At 47.3% G+C, this 17,752-nt stretch overlaps 1 protein-coding gene across 2 annotated transcripts; it reads right to left on the bottom strand.

The window, feature by feature from the left end:
* Nucleotides 1-2,124: 2,124 nt before the first annotated feature.
* CD300E (CD300e molecule) lies at nt 2,125-16,448 on the bottom strand. Of its 2 annotated transcripts, XM_072746682.1 has the most exons (5): nt 16,059-16,175; nt 10,630-11,369; nt 7,922-8,269; nt 5,453-5,561; nt 2,125-4,230 (listed from the first exon to the last, which is right to left on the bottom strand). In XM_072746682.1, the coding sequence occupies exons 2-5, from the start codon at nt 10,748-10,750 to the stop codon at nt 4,062-4,064; spliced, it is 747 nt and encodes a 248-aa protein (XP_072602783.1). In that variant the 5' UTR covers nt 10,751-11,369; nt 16,059-16,175; the 3' UTR covers nt 2,125-4,061. The 2 variants fall into 2 exon arrangements, with proteins under 2 accessions (XP_072602783.1, XP_025855475.2); XM_025999690.2 differs by lacking the exon at nt 10,630-11,369 and having other exon boundaries at nt 16,059-16,448.
* Between the last annotated feature and the right edge of the window lie 1,304 nt (nt 16,449-17,752).

Raw genomic sequence — 17,752 nt, 5'->3', positions numbered from 1 at the left:
AAACAGTATCAGTATCCCCATCTCCCTCTACATCGGTGGCCTCCAAGGACAGGGGACTCACCCAGTGGTCACAAAAACAGTTCATTTCTGTCCCTCCGTTGGTCCCTTAGCCTCCCTGGTCCTTCAGGCACAGGGCTCCAGGGCCAGTTTGGACTTCTCCATCCAGACAGGACAAACGAGGGGCTCAGACTGTCCCCTTCATGCTTGTGATGCTGTCTACCCCACAGCCAGCTCTGACCCAGCATTACCCACTCCTGGGTTTGGCCTTTCCACTCCTTCTACTGCTCCCTACCCCGCCCCCAAGCTGAGCAAGAGGAAGCCAGGGATGCTCAGCCCTTCCTGTAACTTCCTCCCGCTCACACATTAAAAAAAAAAAAAATGACACAAGCCTTTTTCTTTTTTAATTATCAAAAGTATACATATTTTTTTCTCAATAAAGGTTTTGGTTCTTTGGTGTTTTTTTTTTTTTTCTCTTCCACTTCACATCCTTCCTGAGCTCTGGATGCTCTTTTTTGTATCCACATTTTATTTTGAGCCATTTTTGAGGAACTATATCTCTTTCCTGGTGAGGTCGTGTTGTCTATAATTCCTCTGTGACTAAGTAGACTTGTCTGACCCCCTGCTCTGTGTCTTGGACTATTTCCTCTGAAGCAAGTTCTCCGGCTGCCTTTTGCTGGTGCTCTGTTCCTCTCCTTGAGCCCATTTGTTAGGAAAGGCGCTGGTGGGTTTTAGACCAGAGCTTTCCTTTGACGAGGTGGGGGCATTGCAGAAGTGGATGTGGGGAGGCAGGGAGGTGTTCTGCTGCAGTGGGGAACTTCCGGTGGGGAACAGCTCTGCCACATGCTGACACTTGCAGCCCACATGGTTCTGGGTCGCCCGTTAGGAAAGGGCAAGACCTCAAGCCCAGCAGCCTGCATATTACCACGTGGGAGCTCCTGCCCAGCTGTCCCCGCCACAGAGCTGAGTCACACAGGGGCCCTTGGCAGCAGCCAGCAACTCCTCACAGCCCACCGGGAGAGGCCCACGGGAGAGGCAGCACATTTCTCTTACCATCTTGCTTGACCCTAGAACGGATAGAGCCCAAACGGTCCAGTTATCTATGCTTAGATTTTCCTTATAGAATAAAACAGTGATCACTTTGTCATGTCACAGATTTTGTGGTCAGGAATCCCAGTGGATTGAGATAGAGATGGCCTATCCCTGCCCCGTCACGTCTGAGGCCTCAGTTTAGAAGACTTAATGGGTGGGGTGGGGGGACTCAAATGGCTGAGTGCTGCTGTCATCTGGAAGCTTGTCACCTATGCACCTGGATCATGAGCCCAGGTGACCCTGAGTCACAGCCCTGACTGTACTCAGTCCTGATCTTTGATCCGAGACCTTACAGGTAACTTCTCCATGTGGCCACCAGGTTCTGAGTGGGGGACTTCCCAGAGCCAGCATTTCAAAAGTCTGAAGAAGAAGCTACAGGGTTCCTTCTGGCCTGGTCTTGGAAGTCACACAGGGTCTCTGTCACTATGCTCTATCCATGCCTTCCAATGGGGACAAACACTGGTTCTTGGAAGGTGAAAAAATGATACTTTTTTAATATACAAAATGATATATATACAAGATGATCAATTGATAGATGGATCAATTGATAGATAGAACATAAGCATATAAGTATATCTTTGGTATTAAAATTCCATAGCATGGGGAGGGGCGTTTCTAAGAAAAGAAAATGAGTAAATAGGCTTGTTAGGAGGATAATTATAAGGGAAAAAAAGTTGGCAAAGCTCTGCTCTGGGCTACTGGCTGCAGCAGCCACAGCCTACCTAGACCCAAGGGGGAGGGGACATAACGCCAGCTCTTTATAAAGACTGTCAAGAAATTTGCAGTCCCATGTTAAAATTGCCACATGGAAGAATCTTGATCTAGTGCTTTCACTTCACATTATAGAACAAGGTGCCTGGATGGTCTGAGGCACCCGGCCCAAGTCAGAAGGCCAGGGAACAGACGTGGATCTGCCCCAGAGCCAGCCCCCATGGCGTCCCTGCAAATCCATCTGTGTGCTTGAAAGGTCAGTTCCTAGGCCTGGTGGGGGCACCATATGGCCCCAAGTGTAAATACCAGACAGACACAACGGAGTTCTGCAATTTCTCTGCTTTACTCACAGATTACAGAGTGCAGGCATGAATTGCATGAAGTTACAAATATGTTTGTTTTGATCACAATATCTTGTTTTAGAATATTTTTTAAATGGAGTTTGTTGCTTACACGTAAACATGAACAATTTCACTTTTGGTTTCTCTTTCAAAAACAGAAATGCCAGAAAACAGCAGGTCCTACATGGCCACCAGAGTAGGTAAGATCTTCCAGCAGCTCCCTAGGGCTTCCAGGACACCATTAAAGCACACAGGTTAGAAAGGAAGAAATAAAATTGTCCCTCTGTGCAGATGACATAATTGTGTAGAAAACCCCAAGGAATCTATGGAAAAAATGCCAAACTGCTAGAACTAATAAATGAGTTTAACAAGTCACAGGATAAAAGATCAATACACACACACACACACACACACACACACACACACGCAAACACAACACACATATACACACACATAAAGACTCACACAATCCTATTTCTATATTAGCAACAAGCATGTAGAAAGCGAATTGAAACACACAGTGCTAGTCACACTTGCTTGACAAGATACACCTGGGTATAAATCTAACAGAACATGTGCAGCATCCACACACTAAATTTATACAACACTGGTGACCAAAGCCAAAGAATATTTAAATAAATTGCAAGAGGTACCATGTTTTTGGACTGGAAGAATCAACATTGTAAAAATGCCAATTCCCCCAATATAAATCTATAAGTTTAACACAATTCCTATCAAAATTCCAAGATCGTTTTGGTAGATAAAGACAAGCTTATTCTAAAATTTATATGGAAAGATGAAGAAACTGAAATACTTAAAAATAATTTAAAAAAAATAAAGTGCATCACAAGCTTCTCTCTTGCCCACCATTGTGTTTCCTACATCGGCCTGTCTTTGTTTTATTATTTGGTCCATATATGCCTCTTTGGTTGAACTTCTTCTTCGGTGGAGTCCTGGGCCACTTGCAGCTCTCCTCTGCCATGAGTGGCCCTGCCCTTGTGGAAGCCATGCCAGGGCTCAGGTTCCATGTGTGGCAGCCCTGCCTATGGACACAGGGCTCAGGAGCTCAGAGTGTTTTCTGGAAGCTAAGGAGCCATTGACAAGCATTCAAAACCAACCAAGCCCTTTCCGGGGCTGGTGTGCCTCATGGTGGCTGTGGCATCATGACATTCCAATGTGGGGAAGTATCTCCTCACTTCCGTGTCCTGTACCCTGTCTTTGGAAAACCATGTCTGCTTCTCCTGTGGAAAACACCAGCTTGGCATGTGGCTTCAGCCAGACTTCTACTAAAGTGGACCGTCCATCAACTCTGTGGACAGGAGGCCCTCCAGATTGGGGAATTTCAGGAGTGATGTTAGGGGCACCTATTGCCTCTTCCCACTACTGTTCCAATCAGCCCCAGAAGTTTAACCTAAAGTTTCTCAGTCATGGTTGGCTCAGGCAGAGATGTGCTGAGCCCAGCCATACACTCCCTGATCACAGGGACATACGTGAGCTTGAAGCCCTGTGAGCCCAAGGACTGAGGCTGTGAAGGGTGAATCTTCAAGGAGCCTCTGGAGCTGCAGGAAGGAGGTGGTTATTGTCCAGGAGAGCACTTAGCTGAGAAGCTTTTGTGGCAAGGAGAAGCATAAAGGGTCAGGATTTCCAGCAACTTCCAGAGAATTCTTGCCCTTGGGAAGTAGGCATGAGGGCAAGGACCTACAGGATCTGGGGCAGAGAAGGACCCCAAGCATGAGCCCAGGAGACTCATCCTCCCTGTATCTGAGGACTCAGAGCAAGTGTCCTCTAAGACCCAGGATTCTCCCTCGAAACATGGGAACCATACTCCCAGAAGACCTGGGTGTCTCCAGAATCCAGGCACTGCTACCCCCCTGCCCTGGAGTCTGAATTCTGAAGGTCTCTCTTGTCCACTCTGAAGGGTTATATTCCTGGGAGCGATGCACTATGTTGTGGGGTTTTCTCATCAGGCTGACTTCCTCCACAGCCCTTCTGAGGCCTGTTCACCCAGAGGACGGCACCCACCAATGTCAAGAACAGGGGCAGCTTCAGGAAGACCAAGAGCAAGAAGTGGACACTGCTGAGCAAGGACCTGTGGGGGGATATAGGGACAGGAAATGACTGGCGCCTCAGGGGGAAACCCAGGACCCTTCTTTCACCACCTGTGCCTTGACTCTAGAGCTATATTATTTCCAGGTTTCTGCATCAAACCTGGAAAGGATACATGCCAAGGCAGCCCCTCTCTGGGGCCCCATCACCTCCCCTCCCTTGATCATGAGAATCCTGCCAAGGAGAGGTGACAGGGCAAAGAGAAAGCAGTGCCTGCTTTCCAGAAGCTTCCTCTCTGTCCTTTCCTCTCACATTTTTCCTTATCAACTCACTTCTTGAAAGCCCCACTCTCACTTTAAAGCCCTGACTCGGGGATCCCTGGGTGGCTCAGCAGTTTAGCGCCTGCCTTTGGTCCAGGGCGTGATCCTGGAGTCCCAGGATCGAGTCCCATGTCAGGCTCCCTGCATGGAGCCTGCTTCTCCCTTTGCCTGTGTCTCTAGCTCTCTCTCTCTCTTTGTGTCTTTCATGAATAAATAAATAAAATCGGGATCCCTGGGTGGCGCAGCGGTTTGGCGCCTGCCTTTGGCTCAGGGCGCGATCCTGGAGACCCGGGATTGAATCCCACATCGGGCTCCCAGTGCATGGAGCCTGCTTCTCCCTCCGCCTGTGTCTCTGCCTCTCTCTCTCTCTCTCTGTGACTATCATAAATAAATTTAAAAAATTTAATAAATAAATAAATAAATAAATAAATAAATAAATAAAATCTTGTAAAAAAAAATAAAAAATAAAGCCCTGACTTTTGTCCTCTGCCCTGCAGGGCCTTTTCTGGGTATCTTTGGGAGGAGAATAGCCTAGAGCTAGCCCAACTCCCCCACTCCCTACAAGCAGCTCCTCTGATACAGTAAAGACCTTTGGAGGCAAGGTCAAGTTGGGGTCACAGAACCAGCACCCAGAGTCCAGAACCAGGTGGGAAAGGAGAGGGGGAGCGGTGGGCATGGGAGGGGCTACATGTCCACCTGAACCAGCCTCCTGTTCCCCTGCAGCTGCCCCATGGGGGAGAGCGTTCACAAAACAAGTGATACATTCCACATGGAATCCCCATGCAGCCACAGAGAATGTAAAAATCGGGACCAGAACTGGAAGAAAACCCAGCAGTGAGGTAAGAGTGGTAAGTGGTCATGGTGTGTTGCCAGCCCCGACCAAAGTCCCATAAGGCTGCTGAACCCCCTCGTCTGTGGTCTCTAGGCTTTGAGTCCTTTTCTTACCCGGAGCAGGTCAACACCTCCTCGGTGCTGAGGTTCTGCTTGGTGTTCGGTCCCAGAAAGCCAGCAGATGCAGCTCCACATGTGGTCCTCTCTGTGGTTTTACTTGGTGCTGGAGACAAATCACACATCAGATGCCGCTCTCTCCCCAGCCATGCACTAAGTGCCTGTTTGGATCCAGTGCTACACACAACTGCCCACTTGCAGAAGGGACTCAAAAGATGCTCTGCAACTAGCCCCAGGCCACTTCCTGGCTGGAGTGAGCTCCTCAGGGACCAAATGAGACTTTTCAGAATTGATCATAAGAGCCACCTCTAATAAGCTCCAGATCTTTCTTTCCATTCCAAGTCTGACTCCACCCAGAGTGAGAGCAGGGGTCTCTTATAGGTTTCTCCAGCTGAGGAGCCCCAGAGGGAGAAGGGGCAGGGGCAAGTCTGGAAAAGATGGCTCTGCCTGTGGCCCAGAAGCCTCAAAGAGACTGTGGGAGGGGGTTCACAGCACCCTTCAAATGGAAACTAAGGCCATTTTAACTCCCTGCTGAAGAGGGGCTAAATCTCAGATGTCCAGACTATTGATACAATCTGTGTCCCCATGTCCAATCTGCCCCAACCTCATAATCTCCTCAAAAAATCAAGCCTCCCAGAGGCTTAGCCCTTCCTGGCACTCCCAGGACAGGCTACATTTCATCCAACCACAGCTCTTGATGTCTTTGCCGTTGGGAATTCACTGATGATTGTGGCACCATCCCTGCCCTCACACAGGACAGAGGCAACTAAGTAGATGGACTCAAGTTGATAGAGAGTGGGCACAGGGGGGATCCCCATCAAGTAGAGCAGGAGCAGAGGACTTGGACCTCAGCTACCTTCCAGGCAAGTAGAAAGGAGAGAGATGAAGAATGGTGGCACCTAGAGGAAGCCATGGGGATTACAAGATATTTTTAGGATGCAAGAAAATGTGTTTTCCGTGGCTGGGGTGAGAGAGTGAAGAAATTGACGGAGGAAGAGCAATGAGGGAATGTGGCTCAAGGGGATGGGGAAGCAAGGAGCTACAGAGTGAGGAGCCAACCTCAGGATGATTGTTCTTGAATAGGTGGAGGGAAAGGGCCCTCAACCTAGAAGGGAAAGGGGGAAGAATGGGTCAGGCATCACAGAAGTTTGTAGAGGGAGAAGAAAAGAAATAGAGAGTTCATGTCTGATATCCTGTGCGCCCTTGGTAAAGTAAAAGACCAGGAGAGTCATATCAGAAACCATGAACTTGTATTGACACCCATAGGCGCCATCTGTGTCTTCTTTAGCAGTTAACGCAGCAGATAGATTTTAGGTAGGAGATCAATTTGCCCTAGGTTGCCCGAGATTTTTCCAGTTTTAGCATGGAAGGCACTGCATCCCATGAAACTTGTCAGTCCTAGGAAAACCCCAATGGTTGCTCACCCTAATTTTAAGATGGATTCAGGGATGAAGGTCTTGAGACGTGGGTAGGGAAATAGTGCATGGTAAGTGAAGAAAATGTAGTCTTGCATGAGAGTGGGGCCTGGCTTAGGAAAGAAGTGACATCAGGGCAGAAGTGGGTTAGGCAAAAAATGGGGAGAGAATGGAAAGAGAGATCCAAGGACTGGGGGCATATGTGAGGTTGAGAATAGGGCCAATAGGGCTGAGGATGTGAGAAGGCTGATGCACAGAAAGTTGTCTGAAAGTATAACGTCTGAGTGTAGGGTTCGGGACGTGGACCAGTTTGAGGTGACAGCAAGATGTGCAATGTTGCCATGGAGTGAGATTCTGGAGAGTGGAAATGTAGGCCACTGCAGTTGAGAAGGTCCTGGAAGCTGAGACAAGTTACTCATTAAAAAACTCCCAAAATGATGACAGGGATTAGAGATGTCAAGGAATAACCTAGACGCCAATGGAAGGAGAAGTAGAGAATGCATGTGGCCATGTGACACAGAAGTTAAAGGAAGCAGGTGGGAAGTGATAGGCTGGAAGTTGTGATAGAGGGCTGGGAGAATTTGGACGTGGCTTCACCACCCTATGGCACATTGGTGTAGGAGAAAGCGCTTCCACTCAAGAAGGCTATATCTTGAAATGAGGGAAGCGAGGCCAATTTCAGGACAGTATAGTAGAGGGAATGTTCTGTGAGCAAGCTGAAGACGTATATATGAAGAGTTTATCTCTTTTGGTACGGATTTTCAAAGAGCGTAGTGGAAAGTCTTGGTCTGGCATGGAGGGGCCTCCCAGGCAATAGAGTGAGGCCCTGGCCCTATGAGAGTGAGAGTACCTTCCACTACACACCCCCACCCATGCCAAGTCTGAAGAGTCATCTGCCTCTCTCCCTGCCCTCAACACAGACTCTTCCCAACACCACTGGGCCTGAGGACTAGACAAGACCCAGAGACACTCTTCAGCATGGCACTCATCCTTGTCCCCACGTTCAATCATATCCCGTAAGCTCCACTGATGGAGTAAAAAGATCTCTTACCTTCAAAAACAGATACCTTAACCTGAACTGAAGGGTCATATGACCACATGTCCAGGAGCCATATTTTCTGAATTTTACACCAGTAGGATCCAGCATCATCTGCAGTGAGGTTCTCCATGGTCACTATAAAGGTGAGGTTATCTGCATGGTCTCTGATGGTCACGCGGCCACTCCTCTCTTCTTTCTCTTTTCCCTTGGTCTCCACAATATTCTCACATGTTATGTCATAATTTCCTCGGCACCAGTATTTGTTATACTCCTGGTATTTCTTTTCGTACCGACACTGCACACTCAGAGAGCCACCCAAGGTGCCCATCACAGAGTCGGGGCCCGTCAAGGACAAAGAGCCTGGAAAACATAAGCCACATCCCAGGACTCCTTCTTAATGGAACCCCTTAGGGGCTGTCTGCCTGAAGCCCAAGTGGAAAGTTGCTAGGGAGGTATGGACGATCCCAGGCTCAGGGATGGGGACTTGGAGGGACACCTGAGCTTAGGACCAAACCAGAGGGTCTGGAGACTAGGGCCAACAAGAAGAATAGAGACCTGTTCCCTATGAGCCCAGAAACACTGAATAACCACATGGGGATCCCAGCCCTTGGAGACAGGGAGAATCAGAACAAAGCTGGAGAGGGAGCAGAGGGAGCTGGCTGTCCTGCCCTGTCCTTAGCCTTTGCCAGGCATGAGATTAGCTCATGTTCAAAACCACTTTCCTTTGGAACGAGGCTCTACGTTCAGGTTTTCTGCAACTCAAACTTGTTCTGAGCACTTCTTGCATCCTCCGCTCTCCACATTTTCTCAAAAGAGGAAAAGTAAACCCCTGGCTCTCATTCAAATCACTCTCAAGGGAGGAGCAATACACTGCTGGGAAGGGTTGGGTCCCAAGGAGACCCTTACAGGCCTCTTGACACATGTTTGGAGCATGAACTGACCACCACCAGCCCCATCATCATCCCGGGGCCTTACCTTCTTTCTCTACAAACTTTCCCCCTTCCCTTCTCAGGTTAGCCATACAACCCTCCATAAATGTAAAGTGATCACATTTTTCCAAATGGTGTTTGGAATTCTGATGGGTGTGGTGAGTGGGAGAATGCTGGGACAGAGAGGAAGGAGCTAAGCCAGGAGCTGGGATGGAAAAAAAAATTTTCAGTCTTTACAAGTGACTCCTAAGCTTTCATCTGGACCCAAGAGGAACCCTAGCTGTGAATGGATGGAAAGGTGAACCTGTAGGGCTGGAGAGATCAGCCAGTCCCCGTGGGACTGGAAGGGGGTGGGAAGAAGTTTCCAGCTGCAGTTTAACTGTACCCAAGCTAGGCAATTTTATCAGATTTAAGCAAACAGATGTGAGGAAGCAGCGATGTGCTAGAAAACCGGCTTTGGGAAGGGAGCAAGGCGGAGTGCAGAGAAGTCAAGGAGAAGCCAAGGTTGTAGTGTTCCCCGGTTTCTGTGCTGTAGAAACTCTAACTATGACTGATTTCAGGCTAACAACATGCTGTCACTGGATATGGGGTTGGAAAAATAAGGCCATAATCAGCTCTTGTAAGCAGGTACAAGCTGGCTTTAGCCACTACTGCTTTGGGTTCCCATTTCATTAATTATGGTGATTCAGAAAAAAGCCCATTATCCAAAAAAAGGGGGGGGGGGGAGAAAATCCCCATTATCATGGTCATTCTCATTTAAGACATTTTGAGCACCTGTCATGTGTAATGAGATGCATCTCTTTTAGATGTTCTTCTAAGATTTCAGTTATGAGAGCCCTGCGGGACCTTGAAGGTCATCCTGTCCATTCTTCTGTTTTACTGAGAATAAAATCACGCTTTGGCCAGGGTCACCCAGGGGGTCATCTTTCTTTAAACCTCTGCCTTTACACCACTATACTGGAACAGTCTATCATTATGTTGGGCATGTTCTATGTCTTGCCCAACATAAAAATTATTCTACAAACATAAAGAATACCCTCTAATTTTTACCCTAACCTTACTTCCTTCAGAGAATGGGCTCTCATGCATGTTTAATGTCTTTTTTTTTTTTTAAGACTTTCTCTTCTGAAACTCCAACCTTCAATGGACAATTTTATTTGCCTGACTGCACCACACCTTGTTCTGGTAGGGCTTAAGGGGGATGATGAGGATGTCTTCTTAGACCTCTCATTAATTCCTTCTAACAAACCTTTCCAACCCCTTTAAAACTAAGCTCTAACAGAACAGAACTATTGCTAATTCCTGAACTTTCCATGACCTTTGAAGAGATCCATACTTTTGCAAAAGCTATTCCCACTTTCCACTCAGCCAACTCATTCATCCTTCAAGACCAACATCCAGCAGAGCCTCAGTGAGGACTTGTATCAGATCAAGAGCAGTGTTATGGGCACCTGTTGTACATTTCCACATCGTGTGAATAAATCTCTTCTACAGCAAGTTCTATGTTGTATCACAGTGACTTGACTCCTTCATTCAGCCATGAGTCCCTGAGTGCAGAAGTTGCTCTTAAACATAGCACCCAGAATGGTCCTGGCACACAGCTGGTGCTCAATAAGCATATATCAGATCTGTAGATGAATGTCTGACTGGATAGAAGGATATAAAGATGGGTGAATGGATGTGCCTTTCCAGGTTCTGCTGAGACTTCACCTCTGGTTTGAAACCAGGACGGACCTACCCACTATGCCACCCTCTCCAATACCAGGTGCCCAAAGCCCCAGCCCCACTCACCTGAGAGGTAGAGAAGGAGCAGAACTAGGGACAGCCACATGGTCCTGTCTCTCTGGCTGGTGTCCCCAGCAAATCCAGGTTCCAGCTGGAATCCAGGTGTTTGTGACAGAGCCTGGGGCATCCACTTTCTAATTACTCAAGTCTCCTTTGTGTCTCTCCCTTCCTCCTTTTTCATCTCCTATCCACTTCCTAATTTGAAGCACTACTTAGGAAAAGGGGAAGAGTGGCAACAGATACTTTAGAGAATGGACTAAGAACAATTAGAGAAATCTGCCGATTTTTCCTTCATTTAATGGCAATATAATGTTTGGATCATACCTGAAGGCTTCATGAAAGTCAATCCCAAAATATGAAACCTTCAACAGAAGAGAAACTTTGTCCCTGTCTCTCATGCTTCTTCCTGTCCAAGGCTGCTTGCTTGACCTAACCAGCTATCCCTTTTGGGTTACTTAAAGATCTGGTATGAGGATTCCCCATAACTCTCTCAACCACTACTTCCATGTGGTTGACCTCATATCTCTTCCTCTAACCTCATCTCTCTCCTGAGCTCCAGACCCAACTTTCTAACTTCCTATGAGGAAGCTCCACCTGCTTGTATACCATTAACCTAATTCAATATAAGAATGTTGGTGAAGAGCATAGGTTCTGGAGTCACACAGATTCGAGTCCCATCTCCATTATATACTAACCATGTGCCCTTGGGCATGTTGCTAAATCACTCTCATCCCCAGCTTCTCCATCTGTAAAATAGAGTAATAGTAACCATTCTTACCTCATAGGAAACAAAGGAGTGAACAAATGTAAAGAACTTGCCCCAGTGCCTGTAATGCAGCAACTGCTCAGTAAATGTTAAACATCTTTAGAACAGTCCTGGGCCAGGACTAGCTTCTCATCTGGTCTGTCCACCAGCTATATATTGCCTCCAATTCAACTTACACATCAGAATCATATATTCAAAGACATAGATATCAGCTTCACCCAAATTATTCAAGTTCACAACAAAGCTATAAGGCAGGTACCATTATCCCCACTTTATATATAAGAAGACGGAGGCACAGAGAGGTCCTGAAACTAGACATCATCAAATCAAGTCCACAAATCCCAGTGTGGTTTGTTATCCCTTGGGATTTGGGGAGGGAGGAAACTGACAAATAGCTTAGTGGCTGTGAAGTCAAAGATCATCTTCCCAAAGGAAACACAGCTTCCTCCCCACCTTCATCACCCCAACCTCTTACCAATGCCCGGAGCCACAGGCTGCACAATCCACAGCATGGCTTATACAAATAGGAACCACCATCTGGTGTCAACCCAATGCCCAGAGCCATTCTCCTTAGGGACAACAGGAGGCCCATAGGGCTCTGGCCTGCCCAGCCCCACCAGCAATTGTCAGGAGCACCTGGAACAACGTACATTTGGGGAAGAAGCTGAGCTCCTAGAAGACAAGGCTCATCTTATCACTGTCTGCTCCACCACTCTAGGGTAGAAGCTGGGGCAGTCCAAAGACAAGCGCAGACAACATTATTAGGGAAATGCAGCCATCAAGGAATACAAATCAAAACCATGGTGAGTCACTACTTTACACCCACTAGAATGGCTAGCACCAAAAAGTCAGATAGTAAGTCTTGGCAAGGATGTCGAGAAGTCACAATACCCATACACCCATTCGTGGGAAAGGAAAATGGGGCAACCACTTTGGAAAACAGTCTACAAATTCGTCAAAGGATCCCACATAGAGTTACCATCTGACCCAGTGATTCCACTCCTAGGTGTACACCCAAGAGAAATGAAAACGTATGTCCACACAAAAACTGGGACACAAAGGTTTCTAGTAACATTATTCAAAATAGTCAAAAGGTAGAAATAACCCAAGGGCCTATCAACAGATGAATGGACAAACAAAATGTGACCTAACCTTACAATGAAATATTACTCAGCCATTAAAAAGAATGAAACCTGCTGCAAGGTGAATCTGAAAACATTATGCAAAGTGAAGGGAGTCAGTCACTGAAGACCACACAGTATGTGATCCCATTCATAGGAAAGTCCAGAATAAGGAAACCTATAAATACAGAAGTATGTAGTGGTTGCTTAGCACTTGGGGAGATGCAGGGAGAGATGATAGCTAGAAAGTATAGGGTTTCCTTTTGAAGATGATGAAGATGCTCTAAGATCAAGCGCAGTGATGAGTATGCCAAAAGACATCGAATTGCATACTTTAAATGGGAGAGTTGCATGGTATGTAAACTATATCCCAAGAAAGATCTTTTTTGTTGTTGTTGTGTTGTTGTCATTGCTGTTTAATGAGAACACAGAGAAGCAGGAGGCTACCTGGCTGGGTGGGAAGTGAGGGATACGGATGGGAGATGGGTCTCAGAATGCTACTCTCCTCTGTCCTACACCCTGTTCTATGTCTTTATTCTTTATCCAGAGCACAGCACATGGGCCTGGGAAGACCAGGCTTTTCAGAGCATTAGCAGCAGGAAATGAAGGGACCCGGGCAGGGGAGATGGTGCCACGCAAGAGAGTCGCCTCCTAGAGACAGGTGTCTGGACCTCTCCCCTGCTCTCAGCAATGAGTGACCCATATGTAGGAGAAAAGTCAGAAAGCTCAGCTCCAAAACTAGGAGAAAAGAAAATTAGACACCTGCCTGTATAGGCAGCCCTGAGCAAAGGAAGGATGAAGCAGTAATGAGCACAAGCTACCCGTAATTACTTCTACTAAGATTCACTTTATTTTTAAAAATCCACACACCTCTTGAGAGGCACTCAATATAGAGTTCTAGGAAATAAAATAACCATATGATGCTGAGTGAAGTAAGTCAATCGGAGAAAGACAAACATTATATCTTCTCATTCATTTGGGGAATATAAATAATAGTGAAAGGGAATATAAGGGAAGGGAGAAGAAATGTGTGGGAAATATCAGAAAGGGAGACAGAACATAAAGACTCCTAACTCTGGGAAACGAACTAGGGGTGGTGGAAGGGGAGGAGGGCGGGGGGTGGGAGTGAATGGGTGACGGGCACTGAGGGGGGCACTTGACGGGATGAGCACTGGGTGTTATTCTGTATGTTGGTAAATTGAACACCAATAAAAAATAAATTTATTTAAAAAATAAATAAAAAATAAAAATATGATGGTATTATCAGTAAAAAGAAAAGAAAACGAAAATTCTGAGTTTTCTTGGAAAAAAATAAAAAATAAAAATAAAATAACCATATGACAAATGCATTTTGAAAACTAAGAAAAATAGGTGAACTCTAAATAAAAACATGGAGATGAAGAATAATATGAGTCAAAACCTAAATAATTGAGGAAAATTTTTTCTGGGGCCTGTCCAACTCTGGAAGGCCCCCCAACACCAGCACTAATAACCAACTACCATAGAAATAGAGCCTTTGGAGTAGAGAGGTGTGATGTCCTTGAAGGGTGTCAAATCTGGAGGCCCAGCGTGTGAAGAACACACACTTTGCTGGTGCTTTTGAAAGAAAAGGAGGAAGCTTTGAAATCTGATTCAGTGGTTTCCCTCCTTTCAAACTTTCGCCATCTCCCCTTTAACTACGGTCAAATCCAGATCCTAGTGCGATACACCAGACCCAGCTCCTGGCTGGCCTCCAGCCCCTCCCTGTGCTCCACAGCTCATATTCTGTGCCCCAGCCATTGCAAACGCCTTCCAGAACCCAAACTGCAAGTGCTCCCTCCAGCCTCAGCTGGTGCACACGGTGATCTCAGGCCCATCCAGCCTCCCATCCACCTGCGGGGGCACCTACACCCCCTCAGCTTCCTTCAAGACATGGAAAAAGCCTTCCCTCCCAACCCTGGCACTGGCAGACTTGCCCCCTGCCTCTGAGCCACCGCCACACCTGTGTACACCATTCTCTCCTAACCCTGCCCCAACATGCTTTGTCGGGTTTTCTGTCTTCAGAAAACCTTTGTTTCGTCCTTGGAGTTTCCCTCAGGTCCTGTGTGTTGACTTCATTGGTCCAGGAAAGTGCCCCCCCGTCTCCACCCACCAAACTTGTCACTTCTTTGTTTGGTGTGTTCAGTTCCATCCCCTGTTCACACTCCTCAAAGACAGCCCTTCAGTGGACATCATTGCCTCGTGTGATCAATAAGGTGCATATGCTTGCTCTGTATGCATATGTTTAAAACCACAGGGTTTCGGGCCATCCGTCTCATACCGGTTTTGCTTTTTTCACTCAGCACCGGATTCTTAAGCCTCATCCGTGTCACTATGTGTCCAGTTTGCAGTTTCCAACTTCAGTTTGTATTCCATAGCAGGCGCCCAAGGCCATTCATCAGGGCCCCGTGTTGGATGCCTAAGTGGCTCCTAAAGCAGGATTTCCAGGTTCCAGGGTAAACATCCCCTTAACCAGACAGATTGCTGCTCAGAATGGCCATACTTGGCAGTCGAGTCTCATTCCTTGATGCCAAAGTCTACAACCAGAACCTGTTTCACTAAGTAGCCCTGAGTCTTCACAAATTCTACAATGTGACTTCCCCCAACAGTTTGGCATGGATTTATTCAGTTGGGTAAAAAGATAAAAAACATGGATTTATTCAGTTGGGTAAAAATATAAAAAGATAATAGTTCCTCAAATCTTACTGAAATCCCTCATTCTAGGCTCTCCAGTGCAGCTTAAGACCAATTCGGCATCCTTGTTTGGCTCCTCGAGGCCAAAAGCTAGGACTACCTGCCAGGAACTTCTGGTGGGTTGTCAACAATCACTTCTGGCCTGCACATGCCAAGGTGGATTCTAGGTGATTGGTGGCTGCACACCCAAGCCATCCCTAATTCTGCCTACAGTGGCTCATTCTCCTGGCCACTCACATTACTGCTGCCCCAGTCACCCTCCCCAACCCCATGACAGGTTGTGCCAGCTCATCAGGCCTCTTGGGAATCTGGGGTCTGCTCCTCTGAGGCCCTGCACACTCAAACACCTGGCCTCTGGCTTGTCCTCACTCTGCTTCTCGTAGGAAGCTGGGCTGTTGTCCCCTTACCCCTCACCTCCCATTCCTTTGGAGAGTACACCTCTCCCTACCTGGCATCTCTCTAATTCCCAGTTCCTCCATCAGGATGGTGGCATCTGCCTCCTAAGGACTGTTGTGAGGAATAAATGAGATCACTGATGTCAAGTACTAGGCACAGACCCTGGCATAATGTTAGCAATTGATGCCACACACACACACACACACACACACACACACACACACACACACAGTGGGCTAACAAAATGTCCCCCACCCCTGTGCCTGGCAGTGCCGATATCCAGCCACAGTCCCGATATCCTCCCGCCCAGGGTAGGTAGTAGCAGTTTCATGGAACCTGTATGTTACCTGCTCTCCTGAAATTGCTCTCCTAGACAAAAGTACTCCTCTTTCCCCCACCCAGGGAAGATTCAGTAAGTGACTAGTCCCAGCCCCACTCACCTGGAGGCAGAGAAGGGGTTGAGTGACAAACAGACCGATGAACCTGTCTCCCTGGCCCCAGAACATCCAGATCCTTGTCTTCCGACATCTGGCCTAGGAGTTCCAGCCCTCAATACTGTCACTTCCTGTCCCTATTTTGTTATCTGCTTCCTTCCTCTGCTGCTTCTTCATTTTAAGTTGCAGAGTGATTGGGAAAGGGGAAGAACCTGCCGAAAAAGAGATTGACCCAAAACCAGAACTGCAAGGGGAGCTTGATGGCACCTTGTCCCCCAACCTGCTGAGAGTCCACCGAGCCACAGCAGGGCCCACCCAGCTGGATGCCAGGCTGTCCTTGGCTCTCAGCCCCACAGCTCCACTGCTCTAGCCCTGTCTGCGGGAAGTGCCTGCCCACTGAGATCGCAGCATGGGTCCTCTTGGGGGACGGTTTCTGGTCTAGCTGTGACCAAGGTTTACGTCCTACACAATTCAAAGCTTCTTCGACCTGGATGCTCTTCTTAGTGTCATACAGAAGAGTAGGGACATACTCCAGTCTTATAGTTCTAGAGGTTGGAAATCTGAAATTAGTTTCACTGGGCCAAGGTCAAGGCATCAGCAGGGCTTCACCCCTTCTGGAAGCTCCAGGGAAGGCTCCTTGCCTTCTTCTACCTCCTGTGGCCCCACATCACCTCACCCCCAATTTCCATCATCACATCTGTTTTTCTGACTCTGACCCTCCAGCTTCTGTTTTATAGGAACCCTTATGATAACATTGGACCCACTGGGTGATCCAGGATAATCGCTCCATCTCAAGATCTTTAATTTAATCACATCTGTAAACTTCCTTTTGCTGTAAAAGGTAAAATATTCATAGGTTCTGGGGATTATAATGTGGACATCTTTGGGGGGGGGACCACAATTCTGCCAAATAATGGAGCTTAGGGAGGGATGAATAGAGCCCATTCCCTTCCTCTTATAGCAACAAGCTCCTCTTTTACCCCCTAAACATCATTTCACTCTGCTCCAAGGGTCCCATGATCTCCCACTAGTTTGGTGATTCACTGGAAGGACTCATACAACTTGACAAGTTATGGTCATGGCTAAGGTTTGTTGCAGTGAAGGATACAGTGCAAGAGTAGCAGGAAGGGTATCCATGGGCAAACACTAGAGAGGTGGGGTGCAAGTCACCCCTCTCTGCAAGTGCCTTGAGAACATGCATTTCTCTCTGGCTGCAAACTAGAGATGTGTGTGCGATGTCGCCCCCCAGATGTATAGCATGAATCTTCCTGCTGACACAGAACAACACTGACCACCTGCTCTAGCCTGATCCACAGTCTCAGGTGTACAGAATAACCTCACTTATCAGTGATTATGTGAACATTCCAAATGTTTAGTCCTCAAACTGACCAAGAGTCACTGTCATGGCTCTGGACGTTCCTGGAAAGAAATAAGAACTAAATGAAAGAGACGAACTGCATTAAATCTTTCTTCACACACGCTTCAAATGGAGCATGAGCATGCCCTACCCATTTCTGCCTCCATTTCTGCCTTGATGGGGTAATCCTGCATTCACCTGTGACTTACCAACACTGCAACCAACATTTCTGTGCACTTTCTGTGTGTCAACGCCATACTAGATCCTGAGGTGGCAGAGAGATAAACCTTCATTCCTCGTTCTACTCTCAGGCAGCTCATGGGATCGTAGTTACCTATGGCTG

The sequence above is a fragment of the Vulpes vulpes genome, chromosome 2 (genome assembly GCF_048418805.1).
Source record: "Vulpes vulpes isolate BD-2025 chromosome 2, VulVul3, whole genome shotgun sequence".
In the NCBI taxonomy this organism is placed as follows: domain Eukaryota; kingdom Metazoa; phylum Chordata; class Mammalia; order Carnivora; family Canidae; genus Vulpes; species Vulpes vulpes.
Note: the sequence above shows the minus strand (reverse complement) of the source record. Positions and strands in the feature narration are given on the sequence as shown.